This window comes from Furipterus horrens, unplaced genomic scaffold, assembly GCF_987537825.1.
Source record: "Furipterus horrens unplaced genomic scaffold, mFurHor1.1.pri manual_scaffold_4, whole genome shotgun sequence".
Classification (NCBI taxonomy): Eukaryota; Metazoa; Chordata; class Mammalia; order Chiroptera; family Furipteridae; genus Furipterus; species Furipterus horrens.
The window spans coordinates 38,652,435-38,675,758 of NW_028327174.1; the positions used below are offsets into that span (position 1 = coordinate 38,652,435).

Sequence of the window (23,324 nt, forward strand, 5' to 3'; positions counted from 1 at the left end):
GAGCAGGCACCTTGGGACCTCACACAGTTCTCCCAATCATTATCATCTGCCCCGTCATATTTTCCTGAACCTCATCGATGGTCTGAAATCTCTTCCCTTCCAGAGGTGATTTTAGTTTTGGGAAAAGCCAGAAGTCACAGGGTGCCAAATCTGGGCTGAGTCACCTGGCTGATCTGATGTTTGAGTAAACACCTCTGCAGGAGACATGATACGTGAGCAGGCGCGTTGTCATAATGAAGCCGCCAATCACCACCTGCCCTTCGCTGCAGCCTTCTGAATCATCCAAACAGTTTCTGCAGGGGAATGTTCAAGCTTAATGCAAAATTTCCTTCAGATTCATTGCTCTACTCACTTAATCATTTTGCATGTGACAGCCACACAGTACACATGCTCACTCAATGGTGTGTACCACCCCCACTGACTAACACAGTGAAGTCATCATTATTCACACATGCGCATTCCAGTCTACTCTCTTTGGTTTCCAGGTTACACTGATGTCATGTAAGACATTCTCATTAAATTAACAATGGCTGAACTTTTTCCAAACAGACCTCATATATGATTTCATTTATTATTATTATATTTCATGTTAGAAACAAGTTTGAAGACCTTGTTGATATGTAACAATGTCCAGAAGAGAGAAAATCATAAAAGCTCATATTACAAACGTGCTTTCTTTCTAATACTCCATACTGCCTCTTAAGGCAAGACACGTGTAAAAATAAGGAATTTTAGGGTTTTTATGGGGTTTGGGGGTTGATTATCTCCAGTTATGCTGATCACAATTGACATCCCTTTACGGGGTTGTTGGGCAATCAATCACTTTGGTCTACTTTGTATTTTCCAATACATAAGTAATTTCCAATGGGCTTTCTGTTTAGAGGGACTTGTTTTAACTGTGTTTATCTCTGGGAGCCCTAATTACATATTCCATGGTTTTCTTAGAACAAGACAGAAAAGTTGTGTTGTTTTACACAAAAACTTTATGTCCTGAATAGAAATACTTAGGATAGAATGGCTCCAGGAGTAACTAAAATGTTTTTTTGATATTTTAAGAGAGTTTAAAAACAATCAGAAGCATTTTAAGTGTAAGTGGTAATAAACTGCTTTTATGAGAGTGTGAATTATTAAGTTAAAAGAAATAAAAAGTTAAAAATTAAGATTATCACTCAAAAGGTGGCAATTAATTTGAGTAAAAGCAAATAATAATAGAGTATAAAACCTTGCAGAGAATCATAAAGCATACAATCAAGAAAAAGAAATAAACTCTTACTGATGTCTGAAAGGTCCTTTTTTCCATTATGCAACTAATTCTTCCACTAATAAATTCAGCAAGTCTTCCAACTAAGGTATAAAACATCGGAGAGGTAGGTAAATCATTTTCTTATTAAAGAATGTGACTTGTAAAATGTAATTGCCCTTTGAAGGCAAAGAAGAAAACAAGCTACTTAATGATGTAGAACACTCCAGCCAGGCCTAGCTCAAAAGCCAAGCACAGCACCTCAGGTACAACCGAAGTGTGTACTCACAGAACCTAAGGAAGAAAGATTTGAATAAGGTTCAGATCTAGAACAAGGAGAATGACTTCACAGGTGACACAGTGGATGAAAAGGAATGTCTTGGGAAGGCTTTCCCCAAGAGTCTCTGATTTTCAGGTAGCCACTGAATTAAAAGTTGCATTTCTAGTGTCTATTTTGTTCCGGTGCTCATCTCTGAGGGGGATGAAGAAATCCAGCAATGACAGTAAGTTTTAAGGCAAACAAAAAGAAAAGAAAATGATTACTTCTTATATCCTTCCTATTTTTTGCTGAACTTTCAAATACCTTTAAAGACATCTATAATATTTCTATTGTTTGGTGTTTTAGGTGGCAACTCCCAATGTTCATTTATAAATAAGTCAGTGATATTTTTCACTATTCCCTTTCCCTTGATAAAAATCCACCTTTTAACAGCGTAGATTTATGTTAGATTCACCTTTCTGTTACATTTGAATACATCTACATCCAAATTCCAAAATAAGCTAAAGAATTAAAAACTTGAAAATGTTATTACCATTAGCTTAGGTCAAGAGTTTAACCTCAGTTACTTGGAAGGAAATAAAAGGAGGTTGGGGGGCAGGCAGAATCAATCTTCAGTAACATTATAAATATTTTTGATCATGTAAAGCATGATTGTATATTGAAATATATACAATGAAAAAAGTCAGCTGGATTGTTTTTCATGTCTGTTTTTTTCCTACAAAATTGAAACAGGAAGCTTTATTGTACTCCTGACATTAAACCGTGACAATTTCATGATGATGGTGACAATGATGATGATAACAAAGACTATAAAGACACCTGACAGGTTCTCAATGCTTCACACATGCCAGTCACTGTGCCAAGTGTCTTACGTGGCTCATGTTGGTGTAACCTCCTGTGACCCTGCAAGAACAAGGCTGAATGGGGTGACTCATAACAGGTCAGCGGCAGACCCTGGCCTCAGACTCGGCTCAGCACTGATCACTTCATCACACAGCCTTAGGACTCTCGGTGTGGAATGTCGGGCAGTGCCCCTCCTCATGCACATGTGGGCTGCCTGCAACACAGAGGTAGGACTGGCTCCTATCTGAAGTTTATGCTCATGAATTTAAAGTAGATTATCAAGTATCACAAATAGCAAAGCAATGACACAGAAGTATGTCGGAAAAGGCTGTCCCAATACATCTTTTAATATGTTCTATTTTACAATGTAGGTGAATTCAACTTCTCCATTTTCCAACATTGCATCTGATGGAGCAGTAAGGTTATTTTCAAACTCTCATCATAAAGGTGATATAAATAAAATTCTCAGCTTCGGAGCATGACCTAAGGGCTAAAGCTGATTATGTCTACTGACCTTGAAAACCATGACCCATGTAGCAGGGCATTATCCCATAGGTAAAAAAGTGTCAGGAAGAGAAACCAGCTGAGCACAGTGATAAGAAGCTGGATTAACTGGGCTAGAGTTGAAACAGAGAGGCATCCCAGACAATGGCTACTTCCATGGTACTGGTGGTCATGGACACAAGAACCATGCCAAGATATTAATCAAGACCTCTTCCACCAGTGATTGCAATGGTTTGAAAGCAGGACAAATTAGATGGGTTGTAAATAGGCTAGAAAAATTGGACTATCAATAGTCTGAGGAGGATTTTTATGAATTGAGGACAGAATAAGAGTGGTGAATATGGAATGTGCAGAGAACAGGAACTGAAAAAAGAAGGTAGTCTACAAATTTAAAAGAAAAAAAAAATCAATATTGGTACAGAGCCATTCGCCATTAAAGACAACCTACATTCCTTAAGTTCAATTTTACTTCACCACTTGGTGTATTTTACCAGGTTTCATAATGGCTATTCTGGAATTTAAAAGTTATTCCACAGTAATCTATGTGCCACAATAATAACTTAACCTATTATTTGGCTGAATAAAATGCAAAAATAATCTTTAGAAATCTGAAACCATGTTCAATTCAATTGTATGTGTCTGTGGCAATACAATGTTCTATACCAGGGGTCATCTAATTTATGATACAATGGCAGAATTGAATAATTCTGACAGACTATATGACCAGCAAAGCCTCAAATATTTATAATCTGCTTCTTTGCAAAAAAAAGAAAAGTTTTTCCGTCCCCTTGTCTATCCCATTGTACTGTATTTTTTTCCTTTAGCTGCTTCAAGTACTTTTTGAAATGAGGTAAGAATGTCAATGAGCAAATAATCTAGTATCTCCTTGGGGGGTTTAATGAGAGAGAAATCTAAGACTGACAGTTGCTGCTTGACCATCCAATAGCTATCTGTTCTTTTATCCAGTATGTTGATGGGGGTTGCTATTTGGATTAACATGGGGGCTAATCGAAAACAAGCCCAAAGGGAGATCCTGAGATGAATGCATGTCCCCTAAGTGAACAAATACATTAGATCCACCCCATCCTATCTCTTCAAGTTGTCACTAGTGGTCACCTCCATTGGTCAGCCTGCAGATTCATCCCCATGTGTGTAAACATGAAAATTTCACTTGTTCTCTGGGGCCCAGAGATGTGGCCTAGGATTAGTGTTGGGTTCAAAGAAATGATGTGGAATACTATGAATGGACTGAGACAAAGCTGTGCCCCCCCCAACTAAAATTAAAAACAAAACAAAGCAAAACAAGTCCAAAAGCCCCATACTTGGAAAAGGGGACTCAAAACACATCTCATTGTTGAGGTCATTATTAGGAAAGTTGGGTATCACTAACCCCCTTCTTTTTTCCTTGGGTTTTACTTTTACAAGTATGCCACAAGATTATAAAAGCTATAAATATGCCCCCAAATATCTGGACACCCTGTGAGAATGTAATAAAAAAATCAATAACAAAGAAATTACTCTTAAATATAATTTAATGGCATTTCCTCTGTAATGCAGGAAAATCACATTAGAGGTCACAGGAAAAGGGCAACTATAAAGAGTAGGACTGATGGTACCACTAACTCCTCTAACAATCAGATCAGACTGGCTGTTTTCCAGATATGTATCACTATTTACTGCAAGTTAACAGTCTGACATGCAGTCTGTAAGAGTTGTAAAGAAAAACCCAAGTGCACTTTCAGCCTATGGATGTCCTGGTGCATAAATATTCACTATTCACAGAAGAAAATGGAATAATCAGACTTCATGATTTAAATATCCTCTTTTTCTACTGTACATACATTCCAACAGTGATTACCCTCATCACAAAGAATAAGAGTAAATTAATTCACTTTGAAATTCACTGTTAAAAAGAATTCAATCCAGTAATGAACTTCTAGATTGTTCTCTCTTCATTGTATTATATAAACTCAAATGTATTCCTAGTGAATCCAAGGATGAAGAAGAGGCACGAAGGAAGGCAAATTCTACATTTAAATTCTTAAAGATGTCAAGTGAGCTCTTCTATGATAAATAATAAACTGCTCCTTGAGGTCTTAAATTTCTTATGCTACGAAAATAGGAAAAATGAGAAGCAATCTCTTTTTATGTATTTAGTTTTTAGAGATTTTATTTATTTACATTTAGATACAAGAGGAGGGAGGGAGAAAGAGAGAGAGAAACATCAATGTGAGAGAGAAACATCAGTTGTTTGACTCTCATATGTAGCCTGACCAGGGACCAAACCTGCAAACCAGGCATGTGCCCTGACCAGAAATCCAACAGTACTGACCTTTCACTTTGTGGGGTGACACACCCATCAGGGTGAGAAACATTATTTAAGTTAATCCTGCAGTTAGTTCTAGAGAAAGAAATCTCTTGGATTCCATAGCCTAGTTCTTCTACTCGATCCCAGATGAGAGTCTGTCAAAAGTCAAGCATCTATCTGCTCCTGAGCTGCTGATTTACAGGGGTAATTCAACTGAGTGTGGCAGTGATCTGGAAGAGCCTGCAATCTGTAATGGTATCTAACTTAACTTACTTGTATAAAGAAAGAATTTGGTTTTCTTTTTAGTGAGTGTAAAAATGTATAAGAACAAATGTTCAAAGGAAGCCTACAGAGGGTGGGATTTGAGGGGGTGATTGGGAAATAACAAACCTGCTGTTTTATTTATTACATGTGTTAATTACATGTTAATTTGTAGCTTTGTAAAGTCAATTATTAAAATATTAATTAAAAAGTCAAGGAAATATAAATACAATTGTAACAGGGTAGATTATATTATGTCCCCCTCCTCCAGAGCCCTGGTTGATAACAAGGAAGGATGACAGATATTCTATTATTTCAATATCTTTTATTTAAAAGACAATCCTTTCTCAGTAATATTGTCAAAAGTCAATTGATCATGTAAATGCGAGTTTAGATATGCAATCTCAATTCTTTTTCTATTGACTATTATTTTTCCTAAGTTTGGGTCACACTCTCCTATTTCTTTATATGTTCAGTAATATTAAAAAATAGGCATTGTATGCCCTGCGTTGTAGCGACTCTATATTCTATTTTGTTCTTTTGAAATATGTTGGTTTTCCTGTTTTATTATATGATGAACTTGCCTGAACTCAAACTGAGAAACTTGTTTTTCTGCAGAGAGCTAAAATTTTTGCTCATATTTTTTTCTTTTGCCTGGATCTCTGGGGTATTTCTCTCGTGCCTGCATAATTTGTGATCAGTCAATGAGTTCAAGGGAGGCTATACATAAACAACTTAAACCAGTGAACTGTCTACTCTCTGCTACCCAACTTATATATGGGTTGAGGAATTTACTGAAATTTGCAGAAAATGAGTAAGTTTCCCTAGGCTTTCATTTTGCTTGTGCTCCCTAGGGAATACCATGTGCACATGCTGTTAGGCAGTCAGCCATAAATGTGTAGAGCATATTATCTCAGCCCTTATCTAGCATTTTGCTTCCAAAATCTCCCCCTTAAATTTCTAGTTGCTCTGATACTCTCCCAAACCAAATCAGCCACCTCTAGTCAGTCGCCCATTCGTAACACAGGTTGAAGGGATTGGGAGGATGGGAATACCCTCAGGCATCTTACCCAATTCAGTAGCAATTTTTCATAAGTAAACATTTTCAAGTTCTTTGCTGTCTTTGATCATTTTTGAAATGGTTGCAGTCAATAATTTTTCTAGTTTTATACCATTTTTTATGAAGTGAGTTTCACCCAACTGAGCCAGGTGGTCATCAGTGGTAGTAGAGTCTTAAACATAATTCAAGCATTTTGAACATATTATCATTATCTCATTTAACATTACATAAAATCAAACAAATTACTTAAAAAATTAGCCAACCACAGCAGGAAAAACATTTCTTGTTTGCAAACTTTAAATTTCAGATCTAATTCTACCGGGTTGGTAGAAACAGCAGAATAAATGTAATTAAGGTGACCATAGTCTGTTAAACCCATTAAGGTCTTTAAAATATACATTAACTACCAGGAAAAATTTAAACACATGAAGTTTTTTAGGCAAAAGAGTAGATTCAATTTAGACCCAGACCTCCAATTGAGAAAAAAAGCATTACTGAGTATAGAGTCTAACTCTTCAACTGCAGAGTTCATTGACATTTAAGAAAATTACCTTGAAGGCGGCTAAACAGTGCAGGCTCAATAAGGCCATCACAATTGCCAGAAGGACGGTGGCTAAATTCCGCATGTCCCATATGGTCTCTACCAGAGGAATACTGCCGACCTGCCAGTCATAGCACAGGGTAACAGGTGCAAGCAGAAGCCACATGTTGAAGGCCAAGAGGTAGGAATAGGTAAGGAATCTACAAAGAGAAGAAGAATCACTGAAACATGACTCAGGATCCATGACACTTTGTAAACACTCATTCACCCTATTTCTGCTAAACAGCATTTCGACACTGTCAATATTATTTCATAGGAGAAAACAAGGTAAGAAGGAATCCCTTTAGTCATTAAATTTATTATTTTGGAAAATATCTAATAGTTTCTAGTCATTCTGGTAGATGCTGGCTTTTCAAAGGTGAATGAGTATAGACCTAAGTTTCCATGACATATACTTTTAAATTATTATGTGAATAAATACATTATGACATGAGATAAATGCTACAAAGGAAAAGTTTAAGAAAAGCATATGACAGAAATGTTGCTCCATTGGGTATGATACCCTGGGTAAGAGACATTTGAAATGTCTGTTTTTAATAATGCCCAGAATCCTGCAGTAGATATGAAAATATTTAATGATTTAATAACATTGATTATCATTTTATAGCAGGTTGATCTATATTAAATTTTTTGCAAGAAGTCAAAGTATCTGTGGTAGGAAGATAAAGTCTCTTATTCACAAATGGAGGGACTAGCCTTCAGGAGGAGGCAAGTACAAACGCCCTTGCCAACAAGAACAGCCAGGTGGACCCAGGGAAGGAAAATAATGAATGCGGGTGTTACTCTGTTTCCTGGCTGCGTCTAGGAACTATGACAAAGTGGAAAACATTCTAAATAAAATGCTTCCTTTCGGGGTAAAGAAAATTGAATTTATTTAAATTTATTCAGTCCACACAAATTCATTAAGTAGTGTTCTTGACCCTTGACAACTGCAGAACTCTCAGCACATAACAAACTGCATTCAAACCTCTGTACTAGGAGATGACCAAACCCTAGCATTGCTCCTAGCAGCTTAAGGCCATATTGCTAGGATAGTGCCAGCCTCTCATTAAAACGCTTCCCTGAGAAAACTCATCACTGCCAGAATTTACTGTTTATTCTAGCTAACACCTGAGGAGAGGCCCCCGCCCTCCCCTCTTTTAGAGTGTTTACCACAAATGGCTTACATTTGTGAATATGTATCTCTTACAACTCAGAAGTGTCTTTCTCAAGGACCTGACAGCCACTGCTTTAAAAAGTCATCATCAGGAAGGACAAGGCCTGTCTCCCAGTCTCTGTAGGAGAACAAATCCTCCTTTGGAATACTGCCAGCAGACTGAGCCAGCCAAATCACAGCCACACTGACCAATCTCTTGTCATTTGTCACCTCTCTGACTCTGCTGAGCCCCAGCTTGTCCCCCTCTCTCATTCTCCCTTTAAAGTGTCCAATCATCTGTGCACAAATCAAGAGTGGCACTCAGCTCTTGTCCCCCACTGTCAGTAGTTACTGAACAAAATCTGTTTTCACTGCTTTAACTAATGCCCAGCTGTGTTTATCTTCTACATCCGAGATGGGATTAAACAAATTCATTAGATAAATTCCTTGTTTTCAAGGAGTGCACAATCCAATAGTGAAAATAAGATGCACAGAATTAAAGAAGCAGAAGGAGATATGCACCGTAAGAGTGCAGAATGAGAAAAAAATTCCTCACCCATTTCTCAAGTTCTTTTGGAAGGATTCTTGGATTGCAGAGTGGTTACATGAAAGAATTTCTAAGTTATTTTCCAGTGTGATAAGTCAAATATCCTTGAATTCCTCTTAACATGTAGCTACTAATTTATTACATCCTTCCCAGACCTTCCCAACTGATCTCCTTCCCTTTCTTGTTATTCCTCCAAGGTTGGCAGTAGAAAATGATTAACAATGATCAGATGAGGATCAAGGATGGAGATTATTCATTGGCCCAGCTTTCAGGTCCTATCAAAGAAATGGGGTGAAAGATACTGCAATGGTGTTTCCCAACACTCTCTCTCTGTTATTTTTAATAAAATGTTAATGTACCAATAATATGGTATATACTACAAGCTTTGTTGTTTAATGAAAATGAAAACAAAAAATCCCTTTATCCCTTTTAGGCTTGGGCCTGAGAAATTGTCTTATGAGAAGACCAATGCCATTGAAAGATGATTGGGTCACTTTGTGCTTCCATGTTTCACAGAGCTTCTAAACTACCTAATTCCTAGCTCAGTAGGATTCTGTGACAGCTTTAAGGAAGAACACTGAGCCATCAAATTTAGCAGAAAAATCACTCAGTTTTGTTGCTCAGTTATACTCCAGGTCTTAAAAATTACTTTGAAAACTAGTACCTCTTTTTCTTGATATAACAGTTATAAGCAATGATTATAAATGGCTGTAAAAATTACTAGGTGAAAAGCTAATGAATGGATCAGGCTAAATCAGATGCCTAGAATTCACTAGTTAATTTTAACACCAGAGAAAGTAAGACTAACAGCCCAATGTCCTCCCGATGGATTCATATACCACCACCTATGAAGTGGTCTTGTAAAAAACAAACAAATAAACAAACTTGAATCTGATCAAGCCCTTTATTACCAGGTTACATCAAATACAGAAAACACTGGAACATACTAAATTATACCACAGCATGCCGTATGCAAAATCCAGGGTTTTGCAAATTCCCGAGAACAAAGGACAGCAGTTTCTTCAACAAATAACGGGGGACGGATGAGGGTAGGATGGGTGGCAGAAAGAAGAGGGACACCTATAAATTATAAGAGCCCGAAAAGATATATCAAAGTACAGATTTTGTTTGGGTGTTAATTCAGACAAACTACTAAAAATAACCAATTATGAGACAGAAAAAAATGGAAACACTGTATATGATACTAGAGAATTACTGTTAATTTTTAAAGTATGATAATGGTATGCAGTTCTCTTTTTTAAGGGTCCTTATCTTTTAGAAATATATACTAAAATACATGCATATAAAAGAAGATGATATCTGGTATTTGCTTCAAACAGATGGACTGGAAGCAAGGAGAAAATAGTGGGTGGGTGTATAAATGAAACAATCGGCCTTGAGTTATGATTGTTGAAACTGGATATGTGGAGGTTCTTTATGCCATTTTCTCCACTTTCACACAGATTTGATATTTTCCATTAAAAAAAAACCTATATTTTTAAACTGGTAGAAAAGGCAACAAGAGAATTGAAACAGGAATACTTCATTATGTTATGTCTAGCTGGAGCCTGACTGTGAAATAGCTGCAGACACTATGCAGAAATTTTAATTGGAATGTTAACTTCATATTTGCCCTTGTACTGTAAGTTGTTTTCAGTTTCTTATATTTTCTAGTCTTATAATACCATACTGACAAAAAAAGCAAATATAAGGAATATTATTTTTAAATGTTAGAATTTCAACATCATTAAATTTTTTTAATGCTCATTGTGACTGTTGACACAGATTGTAACCCAAATAAGTTAAAAAAAATAAACCATAGACTAAAAGAAACTTTCCCTCCTATAACAATATATATGCTTAAAAGAGTAAGTTGACAGTTTTGTGGTAAATTAATAGTCATCCCTCAAAAGAATAAGCCAACATTTGAGGTTGAATACCATATTATTTCTGAAGATATTTGCAAGATTTTTAAAATGCACATATATAAGTAATGAAAATGATTGTGATAATATCAACTATAAAAATGGTTTAATCAATTGTGAAGGTATCCTTTTTGAGTGGAAAATAGATTTTAAAGAAAGGTAGGAAAGACTAGGAACAATAAAAAATATATACAAGGCAAAGAAAATTAAAATTTTACCAATTAATACATGTAAGGTAAATGAATGAAATAAAGCAAAGGTCATTGCCTGACATAAAAACAAAATCCAGCAATGTGTTTTCCTAAGAGATACATGTAAACCAAAATATAAATGGCTAGATAAGCCAGGTTTTAGTTTAAGGTTTATATGTCATTGCAAAGCCCTCAAAATTGAAAATTATGAAAATGATATTAGATGTTAAATATATAAAACAATAAAAATTTAAGAACAGGGCATATTAATGTTTAAATATTATAGCCATAATATATCCTGAAGAAAGTATGTTAATATTGTCAAATATAATTATATCTGAAAGCCACAAGCAGAGCATCCCAGCAGACTGAATAGATAAGGAATTAATAATCTTCTCAATGAACCAGATCCACTGATCAACGTCCCTTTCTTGATTCAATACTTCTAAATATTTTAAGGACAAATGGTAAGATATAATTAGCTGTATCTTAGCAAAAATTGTTCATTTCTGTCTACCACTTTAAAGCTCTCCACTCATTTTAATCTTACAAATAGTTATGATGTCTGATCAATCTCTTCTCTATTCAACTCTGTGCATTGTTCTGTAACATTTGCCACACCAGCCACTTACTAAATATTAATTATTGGTGATAAGTGCTCAATAAAATGCTTGCTGAAAAAAATATATATATACTCTCATATATACCATTATGAGAACAATAGCAATAATATAACAAAATGGCAACATTTTTTGAAAAGAATTCCAAATGAAGAATAGTAGTTTCTTTTCCATCGCACAACCTGAATAGAAAACACAGCCCTCCTTTCCTTAAAGTACGACTTATCATTTACTTGGTAAAGTTTAAAAGTCTATTTCTACTAACCTTGTAAGAATGTAAGGCGAGAATGAAGCTGGATTATCTTGCTCTGAAAAGAGGGGCATGGACCCTCCCATTATCCGCAGACGGAAGTACAAAACCACCACCACCTTCAGGGAAAAGAAGATTTGGTTAGAAAACCATCACTCCCTGGGGTAAGACCCACCTTTCTGGAGGATACTTCCAGATGCTTTACAAATATTTTGTTTTGCAAACACTTTTTCTAGTGAGCATTCCTATAAAATTCTCACATTTAAAATGAGTTGGAAAAATGGAAATAGCAGGGGAGGGAGAAAAGAGAATAATGAAAGTGATGAGGGAGCAGCAAGCAGATTCTTACTGACAGCTGTCAGTTTCAGGCACTTACTAGTAAACTTACTAGGTAACTTACTAGTAAACTATAAGATCCAGGAACTGTGCCTGTGCCATTGGTCTGCGCTGCCCAATTGCATAACCAGACTATTCACATAACCTCAAAAAAAGTTAATTTAAATATCATAGATAATACTGCTGAGTCCTGAAAGAATACATTTGAAAATATTACAACCGTTGTATGCCATGAAGCGGAACACTCTTGAAGGGTTATTTCAATGACTCCAGGGAATGTTTTTTGTATCACCCAGTGGAATTTTATCACTAACTGGTACTATTCTGCTGCAAAGATATTAAGGAATTCTTTACAGACATGTTTTGCCCCTTCTGCTGAAATTGTCCAGTCAAAGCTCTCTACCTCATTCAGTTTTTTTCATACTTATCTTCTTCCATAAACATACTTTTGGGCTGAGAAAAAATTCACATTGCTAACAGTGAATTCAAAGACATTTTCATAAGTTTCCTGTCAAAACTTATTATAAATTTTGACAGGAACTTTATGAGAAACAGCAACAGCATAAGAGATTGGTCCCCTAATCTCCTTGAATAGAAACATCCAACAATATAAAAGGGTGATTAATGTGACAGTCACCAAAGAAGGTCACCAAGAATTCCTACCATCTTTGTATAAGCATTCTGCTTTTCCTATCAAGAAAGGAGTCAACGGTCCTGCCCCCGTAAATCTGGGCTGGTCTAGTGTCTTGCATCAACTAACAGAACACGATAGAAGGTACAATGTGTCAGTGCTGGGCCTTACCCTACAGAGGTCCTGCACCTTTGGGTTTGTTCTTTGAGGACCCAGATGCCATGCTGTAATGAAGTCCTGACTATCCTGCTACTGAGACCAGCCACAGGGAGGGGTCCTAAAAGATGACATATCACAGAGAGACCACCTAGCCCAGCTGATAGCAGCATGGATTTAAGCAATCCCAGTAAAAATCATAACGAGCAGAACCATCCAGCTGGATGCTGCCCAAACTATAGCACCGAGGGCAGATATATGGTAGTGGTTGTTTGCAATAGATAGTTGATCCAGTCAGGTATGACAACTGAGCCAAGACAACTCGGCATCAGCACTGTGAAAGGAACTTGTAAAACACTGTAGTTCACCCTGTCTCTGTCATAGAGTTCCCATATCCCTAGAGTTCTTTCACATGTACCTTCTAATGCTTTGTAACATTTATGGCACGTTAACTCTTTGATCTTAAGGTCAAGAGGTTAGACTCTGTTGCTGATTCCATTAAATAATCTGGATCATGCCTCTAAGCTAAATTAAAATGAAAATCCCTTATCAGATATTTCAAAAGCACATATGTACTTACATAACTTATGACCAAAATGGCCCTTTTTAGGAATGGCCTCATGGTAAGCAGGAAATTTCTATTTCTGTTTGCTGTCAGATACCTGAAACAGGAGAGAAAAAAAAATCAAATCTTAAATAAATGTCAGAGTCAATCACACATCAACGTTCACCTATCCATGTGAATACGCTGCAGCTCTGAAAAAGGCTGGAAAGGACCGGGGCCAGGAGTGTGGCTTCTGGAGTCAAGCCACCTGGGCTTCCATCCCCCAGCTCTGCTGCTTCCTTCTGGAAGACTTTGGGCAAGTTTCTTGACTTCCTTGCACATCTATTTTTCTCACTTATAATAGAGGGTATAATACTAGTATCTACTTCACAGAAAAGTTATAGCTAATAAATGAAATAATATATGGAACAGGATCTACTCGCACAATTAGCTCTAAATAGGACTATCCTACCTAATTCCAATAATCCAGCCATTCTGGCAACTATACTGGATGACCTTTAACAAATTAGGAGTTTATTTACCTACTTTTTGTGGGCTTTCTGCCCACAAAACATTTCACAATTGTCTTAACCCTGAAAATAGAAGACGCCAAGGCTGTGTGAAGTCCAGTCATTTATCCAAGGTAGCCAAGTCAGTCAGCACTGGTGGTGACAACAGAGCTCACCCACATGCAATTAAGTTTCTCACCTGCCTATGGCTTTGGAACCAAACTAGGTTATAAGAATATCAACTTCTAGTGGGACAGGAACTTGTATAGACTCTGCATCTGCCACAGAGCACTCACTTGAATGAAGTGGGAGCTCCATATATCCACATAAATGGCATGTAATTGGCTAGGTTTAATAAAGAAAATGGAAGGGAAGCAAGAGGGGACTATTAACAAACCCCAAGCAAAAACCTAAACAAAGGCATTTTCACCTACATCCAAGTTTCTATATTTTAAAGTGCAGAATGGAGGGGGAAAAAGTTAAATAGCATCATTCAACAAGCATTTTCCAACTTATCCTTATAACCCTTACCCTTTTCAATTATTTTCTATTACTTTCTAATCCAGTTTCTCCTCAATGAATTTCTCCCCAGAATATCTTAAAATTTGCATTTGAATAAGGTCTTCTTACACAATGGTACTATTCTATAGAACAGAGATCCTTTTGTATTAGAAAGAAATGTCCACCTTTACAATTGCTTACAAAATACACATAGTTCTTCTGTTTTGATTGGACAGATAAAAAATATGTCCAAATGGCACTGTAAGGACGTGAGAGTGTCACTCAGAGGCAGGTCTCTCCTTTTTTGCTTCCCCTTTCCTCTCCTAGTTCATAAACAGCTGAGACTCTGACCTTTCATGTATTCAATGAGTGGAGAAAAGGTGAGCCCTCCCAAAACTACACAGAGTCAGCTTTTAGCAATCTCTGGACTGGATCCAACCCCAAACACTACATTTAAATCTTTTCTTCTCCCCTATCTCTCAAGAGAGCTTGGCAAGAAGAAAAGTCAGGGACACTGCCAACTCTCACAACACAGGTGAATCACTAAAGTCCCAACACAGGCTTCCAGGAGTCCACCACATCCTGAAGCTGTATACAAGATTTTGTGTATGTGTGCATGCATGTATTCTCCTGAGCCAAATTCCTTAGCTGTGATCTTCAGTGTTAACTTGGCCTGTGATCCCCAAAAGATTAAATCACTGCTAAGCATGTTCTCTCGGCTCTGCCTTTACTTCATCATTTTCAGAATAACTCAACAAAGGCCAACCCTGGATATTTCTGCTACTCTGTTACGTAAGGTAACGGGCTGCAGGGAGGGGAATGGCAGTATGGGAAGGAAACTGTGCCAGGGAAGGCTGGCGTTGCAACACATCTGAATGAAAAAAGGGATTCTTGGGTTGGTCTGCCTTTAGAAGTGTCATTTCTCAGGTCCCCTCAGTTGCTGGTTTATTTTAACACAGTGTAAAATATAGGAGAGGTTTCCTTTCTATAAAACAATGAACCATAGGGTTTAAAATTTTTTTCAGTGCTAAACTTTGATAAATTCATATTCTGTTTCACTGCAAGCTCACTGTGATGGTTATTTCAGTGAGTTGTATTTATAAGGTATCCCTTTGTTTAGAAATTCTTCCTCCATGAGAAATTCCATTTTCCTTTTAGGCACCAAATAGTCTACTTGTAAAATCTAGCATCCCAAAGCAATGAAAGTCTAGAATGATACAGAGAGCAGTGGTTGAGAAGTTTACCTTCTTTCAAGCCTTCTATTTTTATTTTACCAATATTAATAAGGAAATAAGCCAAAATAACATGGCGTATTTTTTGATAAACACAAGGTCAGAGACTGAGCTTCCTAAGCTCATACAGGGAACACCCCAAGGACTGAATGCTATGCATGCCTTCCTCTTCCCCACTCACAACAAAACTGGGGCAGGGAAATTAGCCCCATTCATCTGCCATTTACGTGTTGTCTGTGAGGTACACACAAACAACAACAACAATTAGTAACAATATTATTATTAACAATAATAAAAACAAAGAATATGTGCTTAAATGATTACATTGTAGCAATTTATTTACCACTTACAACAAGTTCATGAAGCAGAATATTATAATTCCTTTTTTGTTTATGGAGAAGATAAAAAAATTAGAATACTTAACGATTGTATCGAATTCTCTCAGCTATTCATCTCAACCACAAGCTAAAGTGTCTGAAGGTGCCTTATAAGGCATTATGCAAATACCATCACTGATTTATTTTCCCAGGAAACTAGAGAAAATCCCAACAACAAAACCAAACCACGGAGGAAACCACTAGAACGGAAACCAAGGTCTAGTGTTCTATTTTTGTGCTTCCAACTCATTTGTTAAATAACTTAGAGCAAGTCTATAGGAGCCCCTGTTTCTTTTGTTGTTGTTGTCCCATTATCAATGAAAGTTGGACTAAATGGTTTCATGGTCCCCTTCAGGTCTAAACTATTGTTATATTTGGACATTTCACCAACTGATGACATCATAAATGAAAACTGAAGAGAAAGAGAGGGAAACCTACTTTAAAGTATTTTTTAAATGCTTAAGGAATTAGAAGGAAGCGAATATTAGTTGATCACCACTCGAGTAGACCCTTCATAATTTGCAGTTGCATAAGAAAAAATATTTTTTATTTTGTAATTTATTTTTTATCAAGGTGATATTGGCTTACAGCATTATATTAGTGTCAGATGTGCAATGTTATAAATCGACATCTGTATGTATAATACTACATTATGCTCCCCACCGAAACACTAGTTTCTATCCATCACCATACAATTGTGCCCCTTTACCTGTTTTGCCTTCCTTCCACCCGTTCTCCTCTGCTAACCATCAATCTGTTGTCTGCCTCCATAAGCTTGTTTGGTTTGTTCATTTGTTGTTTTGTTTTTATTATTATATTCTACATATGAGTGAAATGTCTTTTTCCATCTAACTTGCTTCACTTAGCATAGTAACAACCTCAAGGCTCATCCACATTGTTGCAATAAAAAAGTATTTTAACATAAGTTTGTGGAGTTAAAAAAGAGACAGCAGGCCCAAATTGGAGTCACTTGTATTAAGCCCACATCACCAACCCAAGACTTAATACTACCTAACTCAGTTAGAGTTTCAACTTCCCCCAGGAGTGGAATCTTAAATCAGCCCATCTGGTCAGCACTAGTGAACTAATGTCTGATAGACCCCTGCTGTTCTCTAAAGGAAAGTGACCTCAAAAAATACATCCTTTGCTAGGAACTTCAAAGTTCTATATCCTTCTGCCTATGAAAGTCTTTCATTTTTGTACATCTCTTAGAAGCTCCTTTGTATGTATTTACTAGATGGAACGCTGCCTGATTTCATAAATCATTGAATAAAGGCAATACAATCTTGAAATATACGCAATTGAAATTTTTTTAAAAAACAAGGATATTGTCATTATCAAATTCTGCAGTTTTAACAATTTGTGAGTTTGGACAAATAAAAGCAAAAAATCAAGATTATCCAAAGTAAATGCCCTAAACTGTGCTCCTCTACACCCAAATTTTCTATTTTTCTGACCCCAAATTGTCTGACTATTAACATCTACTTTTTCGGTTGATCATCTTTAAATAATCAGAGCTTAATGTGAATTCTTCCTTAAGTGCACACTCCAGAGCTACTCAGGCCTCAAATCCAATTGAAGAGTCTCACCCAGGACCAGGACAATGAGCCACCTTGAATCACTCACCCAAAATCCTGAGTGTTAAATGAATGCTTATTATTTTAAGTCACTAAACTATGTTAATACAGAATTATTGTGTCAATAAATAATTGATGCATATAGTAGGATGATCAGTAAATGCTTAAGGGCCCAAACAGAATTTTTAAAATATTCACTTTCTTCCAATCTGATTACAGTAGGCTGTTAGATAGACATGAACACAGTAGGAACAACAAGCTAGGTACAAAAGGTCACCAGTGTGGAAAGCCCCATATGCCTAGCAATAGACTATTGTAGGTGTGACCTTAGCCGCAACGTGACCTTTTCTCCCCTACCATATCACTGGTCATGCAGTTTAGACTCCCTGACTTTTCATATCATTGGTCATATGGTTCGGGTCCTCTCCTGACCTTTGCTCCCCTGGCATGTGGCTAGTCATGTGGTCCCCCCATAGAGGAGGAATGAGGGGAGAATAGCCTTATATGACTCCCACACAGGCCTTTGCATGATCACTTCCTTGAGCATTAAGCCCAGCGATAACATCCTGGCCTCCATTGTGTTTCAGCTCCAGGCCCAGAAAAGCAGCAAGGCCAGGAGGGGTGATGCCATTGCCACTGGAGCTGGTATTCGGGCAAAAATTATCAGGTTTTAGGAGATTCTGAGAAGAGCTAGAAAGTATAATATAATAGCTTCCTTTACACCACCAAGATTTGCATCTCAGATACAAAGAGTTACTATTTAACATTGTACCAATAAATTATAAAAACCTATATACCAAATTCCTTCTAGAACATCAGTCACACTAATATAATTTCTCTTGCTTTGTCAAAATAATAAAGACCAGTAGTCACATATAATTGTAATGGGGTGCACAGCAGGAAGTCCCCCAAAATGTTCCCCACATTCCTTGGTTGGGGGGAGGGGAAAGTGGATAATACTGTGTGTAAAGATACTTTGCACAACAATGGCAAGTTAATAACTTGCATTTCTTGAACAGAGAGGACTGCCGCCCAGGGTGGAAGGCGTACAAGGTTCTGACACTGTCTAGTGGCTCATGCCAGCGGAGGCGGATGCCCCTGCATCTCGGGGAACTCTTGCCCTGACTACACGTGGCAGCCAAGAGAAGGTAAGACACGGGGCAATTGGCAAAAGAAGCACATCATAGGAGGTGATGGGGGATGTGAATGTGGGAAAGTTTTATTTTCAAGTAACAGCGAATAAGCTTAGTAATCAATGTATGTAAAAAGCTCTTGTTTCAGGAACTGGAGGTATGACCCACATTGACTCCAGGAAACCGTAAGCAGTTTTGCCTTTGTGCTTCAGGAGGACTGTAAGCAATCTAGATGGTATCTGAGCCATGGTACTCCAGGGTGGGACAACCACCATCCAGGACACAGATAAAAGGATGCTGAAGCTTTTATCTGATTAACTTTTTCCCTGAATTCCAAACCCTTTACCTACACTTTTCTTCTCCTTATAAAAAGGGTCTGTTAATAATGGAATTGAAGATAGTCTGTTAGGGTACAAACCTGTCATCTTCTCAGATCGCCGACCATCTGAATAAAGCACCCATAAAGATTCAATTCCTGTCTCTGCTTATTGGGTCTGGTAGATGATAGGCATGAACATTGGCTTTTCCGATTTCAGAGGGGCCGGATGTGAGGTCACATAGAAAGTTCTGGGCCAAGCATTTAAAATAAGGGTAGGCTGAAAGAGATGGGGGTCTTCTCCACTACGAGGTCTGGTGTGTAAGGGAAAAGCTACAGAGTAAGAGCACACTATGAGGTCTGGAGTAAGGAGAAGATGGCGGCAGAGCTGATGGAGCTGTGCAGGTACCTGCCTACCCAAGCAGGGATTCATGGGAGATGCTTGGAGCTGAACTGTGAGAGGGAATGTTGAAGTGCAGACTTCTGCTTCTGTGAAGGCCACTCTCTTAGGACATCTGCCTCCCTGGACTCCACCATGACCCAGTAGTAACATGGAACATGTTTTCCTGAACCACTACGTGGAGGCTGAGGACAGTGCACCCCAGATCCTGAAGGAGAGAGCTGCTGTGAGAGGATGGTGACCCTGAAACCCACAGGTGCACATTTCCAGAGGGAATGGAGACCTGTTTGCACAGCCGGCTTAAGAACAGATAAGGACATGGGGAACTTCCGGGCATGGTTTTGGCTTAGAGCCTTTCAGGGAGCAAGGGAAGGGCTGTGTCTCATGGGAGAGGAGGGCTCTGAGCAGGAGTGCTCCCAGCCCCCCAAACCGGGACTGAAACCTTGTAAATAGACACCTGTTTCCTTTAACACTCATTGTTGGGTCATGTAGGGCACCCATGGCTGCGCCCCAGTTTGCTCAGTTACACCATGACCAGAAAAAATAATTGAATTCAAAGCTTTTTAGAATTGGAATTCATAAATCTGCTTTCTTTGAAACACCAGAAAAAGATGTTTTTCAGTTGACCAGAGTAACAAAGATAAAGCTTACATTAGGAAAAGATTATAAGCTTAATAAAAGCAATAAAGGAAATTTAAGTGGGTTGGGTTCTCTCTTTAATGCACTCTCCTTGAAACTGTAAAGTGCTTCATCTAAATCTTAATAACCAAAGGCATTCTACAGAAAAGCAGAACTTTTGATGTTTCCTTTGATATTTAAATGCAAACTCTGAAGAGAAAGAACTATTAAAGGACAAGGATGCATTTGTCAGTTTTACCTACTCAGACACCGAAATTGACTCTCAATACCCCATTCTGTGGCTGTCAATTAATTTTCATCCAGAGATTTTAAACTCTTAACTCAGTATGTTATAAAATGTACAAAGACATGTTTACTTAGGTTATCACATATAAAATGGTGGAAATAAAGTTAGAGAAGACATGGGGGAATATAATTTCAGTTCTCCTAAACATTTTGAAAATCAAATTTAGAACTGCTCTAAACAGCTCATGTAGTTTTACAGGTGGGAAGAAAATACAGTATAGACATGTTAACTGACTTGCAAAAGGCCACAGTACTTCAGTGTCAAAGGTCAATTAGCTTAAGCTTCATTAATTTAGTCAGATGGTTTAATTTATACTCTTTCTACATGTAATAGCAAGTTTAGTTTTGGTGATATCATCCTTCTGTCATTAAAAGCCATAGGTAAATTTCAATTCATTAATTATATGGAATACTTTGTATATTTAATAAATGCCAGTCACTGTGTTAAGCACATTACCTCTTTAATTTCACTTAATCCTCATACCAGCTCTGTGAGTCCATATTTGTCCCCATCTTGTGAATGAGGCTGAAGGAGATACTTAGGATCTGGCAAGTGGCAGAGGTGAGACCCAAATCCGAAACCAAAGAAAAACCTTTATACAGCATACAAGAAAAATGGAGCTGGTTAATTTAGCACAGTTTCAACAGATTATTTATTAAATGGCATTTCTGCATGTTAGCAACACAATGACTTCTATGCAATTAAAAATATTTTCATCAGTTCATACACTCTACAATCATACCTATAACAAAAGTTCTTTATACAAGTGAATGAACTGAGCCAATGCACAGTTCTTAGAGACTTTGAAGAAGTATCCTTGTACAGATTAATGTATGCAGGTTAAAATGCAAGCTCTATGTGCAGTGGGTTGATTAGAAATTCTCCGCAAGAAAAGATGACCACAAGGAGAGTGTGAACAGAGCTGAGAGTCACTGCAATGTCGGATGGCCAGCCAGCCCACCCCACAGAGAAGCAGCAAACATAAACATAAAGTGGGACAGATAAGGATGCCCCAAGGGAGTGACAATGAAGCTGACACCTGAGGAAGATGAAAGATGAGTGAAGTGAGCAGAGAAGGAATGACACATGTATGGAGGCCTAGGATTGAGCAAGGGCAAACCAGTATGAAGGAAGTACAAGCTAATTCTAGCTATAGGATCTAATACTGGCAGAGTGGCAAGCAGGGAAGCTGGAGAAACAGACAACAGCCACTCCACTATACTCCTTCACATCTCATTGTGGAGTTTGGACATTATTCTGATGGCAACGAGCATCTAGTGAAGGGCTTCACACAGAGATGACTTAATCCAATTTCCAGCACAGCATGACATTGGTACAGAGCCCACTCTGAGGTCCAAAAGAAAAAGTAAAGGGACAAGCAGTCCAACAGGGAAATAGTGAACAGTGATGCTGAAAGTTTCTGAAATATCAGATTCAGAAACAGAAGCGAGGTTCTAGTACAAGTTGGTGGAGAGACCTTACCATAAGGATGAATAAGAAAAGCATGTGTTGGGGAGTTGGTGGGGAATGGGGAGTGGAGAGATTGATTGAAAAGGAAGAAAGGAAGAGAAAGAACTCATGGACAGGGACAACAGTGTGGTGATTGCTGGGGGTTGGGTGGGTGGAGGAAGGTATAGTAGGGTAAAGGGGAGGTAAAGGATGATGGAAGGAGACCTGACTTGGGGGTGGTGAACACACAATACAGTGTACAGATGATGTGTTGTGAAACTGTGCACCTGAAACCTGTAAAATTTTGTTAACCAGTGTCACCCCACTAAATTCAATAAAAAGGAACAAAAAAATAAAAAGAAATAAATAAAAAATAATAAAATTGCATGAAAAAAGAATTGAACCTTACACATGAAAGAAGAAAGAAAAAAATATGTGTCGCTATATTTACTTTGCAGGATAATTTAGGTGTTTTTCTTCTTACTATAATTTGTGTTCGTTGGTCATTAACTTCGTGTACTCACAGAAACTTTCTACTAACCAGAATATTTAGTTTGCCAAAATGAGAACCCATTACAAGAAGATGCATATTACGTATTTGTATGACATTTTATGTGTCAATGGGCTTTTTAATCCAGGCTAAAATTTAATCCTTGAAAGATCCATATAAGGTAGGCATAACGGAGAACTCTGGCTCCATATTACTGACCCACGCCTAGCAGTGAATCCCAAACCAGAATTGAGTCTTCTGATGGCTGGTTCCAAGCCTTTTAGCTGCATCACATGGCTTCCTTTTCCATCATGCTGTAAGACAGCATTTGCTTTGTATTTTCCCTTTTTTAAAAAGCCAGCCCAAACTTGTTGCATACCAGGGACTCTAAGGAATCCATGCAAATGAAATCACTACTACTTTTAATACACCTTTGTGCAGGAACACAAGTAAAATTTTACACTAGCAAGAAGATTAAAAACAGCCAATGATGATATAATCATATTTTCTGTATCTCTTATTGGAATATATGTGAGGCAGGCGAGTAAGAAGCTAGGAAAATTCCTTGGCAAGTGGGTGGGAAAACCGAGACACATAGTTAAACAGACAGCCAAATAATTTACAGCCAGATAATAAATCTCACTTTCTTATTTCCCTTAACCAAGGGCACAGGAACAAACGGTTCACATATTCCAGACCATGTGGGGACAGAGATCCATCTCAGTCCAGGCCCCTCTTTGGTGACATTCTTTGAAGGTGAAACTGACTAGAGAATGACCCTGACCCTACCATTCATTGATTTTGATGCATCAGCATATCAAAAGACACACCTGGAAAGCTGTTAAATATTCCCTTGAGACCCTCCTTTGAGAGTTCCCCTAAAATTCCCACCTTTAGAAAACAAATAAAAACCCTTAAGACAAAGGATCCAGTACCTGCTCTCCCTGGATGATGCCCCATGCCTCCCCTTCTTTCCTCAGGTA

At 37.8% G+C, this 23,324-nt stretch overlaps 1 protein-coding gene across 1 annotated transcript in view; it reads right to left on the bottom strand.

Moving 5' to 3' along the window:
• Nucleotides 1–23,324, bottom strand: part of TMTC1 (transmembrane O-mannosyltransferase targeting cadherins 1) — a 236,827-nt gene that overhangs the window by 99,642 nt on the left and 113,861 nt on the right. The window contains exons 6-8 of the mRNA XM_090272969.1: nucleotides 13,469–13,550; nucleotides 11,781–11,884; nucleotides 7,048–7,237 (exon numbers count right to left, since the gene is read on the bottom strand). Of these exons, the coding sequence (XP_090129095.1) occupies nucleotides 7,048–7,237; nucleotides 11,781–11,884; nucleotides 13,469–13,550 (376 nt within the window). The remainder of the gene's footprint in view (nucleotides 1–7,047; nucleotides 7,238–11,780; nucleotides 11,885–13,468; nucleotides 13,551–23,324) is intronic.